The sequence below is a fragment of the Halyomorpha halys genome, unplaced genomic scaffold (genome assembly GCF_000696795.3).
Source record: "Halyomorpha halys isolate HHAL.00 unplaced genomic scaffold, Hhal_1.1 Scaffold504.1, whole genome shotgun sequence".
Taxonomy (NCBI): Eukaryota; Metazoa; Arthropoda; class Insecta; order Hemiptera; family Pentatomidae; genus Halyomorpha; species Halyomorpha halys.
Genome location: NW_027105794.1, coordinates 324,078 through 326,843, shown reverse-complemented (window position 1 = coordinate 326,843; position 2,766 = coordinate 324,078). Strand labels below are relative to the sequence as shown.

Below are 2,766 nucleotides of genomic sequence, written 5' to 3'. Positions count from 1 at the left end.
TGAGACCAGGAGGGCTGTACCAGCCTGGTAGCTGCAGGAGGCACCCAGACGGATGCAGTGGACAAGGTGCAGCCCCATCAGACGTAGCGCTGGGCTGCCCCACAGTATAAAAAAAAATTAATTGAATAATTAACAAAAGAATAAAAAAGAAAAAAAATTGGTGATCCTAGGGAGTAGTGGCATGGGCAAACCCCAGCGTACTACCCCCCTGCTCCAGCACCCCGTATGCCAGAGATGGCAAGGGAGGGGGACTATATAAAAAAAAAAAAAAAAAAAAAAAAAGTTTTTCCCTATGCTCCCTTGCCCGTTCTACTTCTTTTCGACCACCCCCAGAGGACTATTAAAAGGGGAGTTACTGTGTCTTATGATACCCTGTTTGAGTAGCTCGTCCAATTGTCCCCCTATAATGTCCCTTATAGCTTGCGGGTAACGCCGATTTTTCACGTAGACCGGAATTTCTGTCTTCAGTTTTATCCCGTGTACCGTTTTTCCCGTGGTCGGCAGCGACTCGCCCTCGCAATAAAAAAGGTCACTGTTCCACCGTACTAAGTCTTCAACTGACTCGGTAAAGCAGTCAACTGCCCCGACCTCCATGCGCCCCTTACTCTCCTCCGTAAGTGTAGTGTAGTTTCCCTAGCCTGTACCTCCAATCTTTTTGCCACACAGTCCTACGCGCTTCAATATGTCGCATCGGACGATCAGGTCGTATGCTCATATCATACTCCGTAATGATGGGAATCATGTTTTGGGCCTCGTATCCGATTCTTTAAGTTCTTTAAGGTCGAGAACAGTCTCCCCCAGCGTTCGACATTTGCCATTTAGTTGACATTAACCGTCGATATTGAAAACTCGCATTTCTTCCGTCCCATCCAAAGTCCCAGTTTTTCCGCCGCTCTCCTACTAATTACTGAATTCGTGGTCCCCGTATCGATAAGAAAACTCATACCGGTCTAACCCAACCTCACCACGGGCAACCTTGTCCCTTGTCCCGTACTCGCGCTGTTAATAGTGATTACTCCCCCCGGTTGGTTGCCCCGCCCGCTACCGCGTCCTCAATCTGAGCGAGAGCCCCCCCCCCCAACAGCTCCGCTCCCGATGGCCCTCCCTCCAAGGATTCTCCCCGCTTACCTCATGCCTCGTTACAGCCGGACAACTGTGCCCAGACCGGACGCTTTCGTCTCCCGCAGATTCGTCGCTGGTGTAGTGCCTTCTACTCCCGCTCCAGTCCTGGTTATTGACCTCCATCGGCTCTGGCTGTGGTTCCCTCCTGGTTGGTCGGTGTTTGCGCCTCGGGCATTCTCTTGCGACGTGTCCCTGCCTGCCACACTCGTAGCACCTCGTAAGTTTACATTGTGCTGTAATGTGACCTGTGCGGTTACACTCGTAACAGCGTCTCTCCGATCTCCGCCTCCTATCATCTGGTTCCTTGCTCGGTCGTTTTTCGAAATTCCCATTGCGGTTAATCCGTCTAGTCGGGCTGCGTTGGCGTCTTCTCGGTAATCTGACTTGAGTCCAATCCGCTTCCGTCTTCCAGAAACGGGCCTTGTTACGCTCTCTTGCGTCCAACAGCTCGTGGGCACATTCTATGAAGCCGCGGTCCCTGGGTAACGAACCTGGTCGATCTAGATAATGGTTCAGCTGTACCTTGAGTATTCCCCTCAGGAACTCCATTTTTTGAGCGAGCACCCTCTGTTGGACCGCATGTTTCTACCATCTCCTCCGTCAACCTATTATGTAAGAGAAAGAGCTTCTCTCCCTCTGATTGGCCTTGGATTCTCCGTTCTTTAAATAGGTAGAGTACATCTTCTTCTGGAGTCCACCTGCCTCCGCCATACAACCTCTTGAGCCGCGTCTTTAGCGTTTCCCAGGGAAGGGTCGAGTCACCTTGCGTTCAGGACTTGCCGAGAAGTCCGACCCACCAGCGCGGCGTCCAGTAGTTTCACATCGGATTCCAGTAGTGTGCCAGTTTCCTTTCTCGCGGTTATCAAGATTTTAATTTGATCACCGCTCTTGATGAAATATTCTAGGTCACCTACTGTCCCCGTGAAGGGTTCAAGTTGGCTGATCACCTCGTGTATGAACGCCGAACTTTGTGTCCTTATCTTAAGTAGTTCGATCTGCGTATTTTCCGTCGCTTTTGACAGTTCGGCTTCCAACTTCTGTCGCTCAACGGTCGGCTGAGCCAACTGATATTCTAATTTCTTCAGTTCCTCAGCCGGGTTCATAATTATAATTCCTAAGTGATTACTAACCTTTGCTTCAGTTGAATCTGTCTAATCTTCACTCCGGGGTTCCTGGTAGTATCCGTACGTGACAGAAATTCGAAATTTTCCGTCCCGGGTTTCGGCACCACTTACGATTAGACTGACAATATAAATTAAAAATGAAAGGGATTTCGGCAGAGTAACGACACACAGGTACTGAATAACTAACTTTATTATCAGACTCCTCTGGTATAGATAAGGACAGGTTGTTGATCAACTTAAAGGTACTTAATCCTACTAGTACAAGGTTTCTATTATTATTTACAGGCTATATATACAGCTAACTTTTATATATCATATAATGATATATAAGTTACAGCCTTAGGCAGCTGATTGTTACTTCAATGTCAGCTGACTGAGGAGATCAGCAGTTCACACGTGTTACATCTTATTCCTTCTTCTCTTTTTTTGGACATTTGGCTTTCGCCGATACTTAACTGGTGCCGAAACCCGGGAACTTTAGATACCGGATTAATTTTCAGTCTAATAGAAAAAAAAATTT

At 48.0% G+C, this 2,766-nt stretch overlaps 1 protein-coding gene across 1 annotated transcript; it reads right to left on the bottom strand.

The window, feature by feature from the left end:
* Positions 1-1,128: 1,128 nt before the first annotated feature.
* Positions 1,129-1,671, bottom strand: LOC106683657 (uncharacterized; the record flags this gene model as incomplete). The annotated part of the gene is made up of 1 exon (XM_014425265.1): positions 1,129-1,671. A coding segment is annotated over exon 1 (543 nt), but the record flags the coding sequence as incomplete, so codon positions are not given.
* Between the last annotated feature and the right edge of the window lie 1,095 nt (positions 1,672-2,766).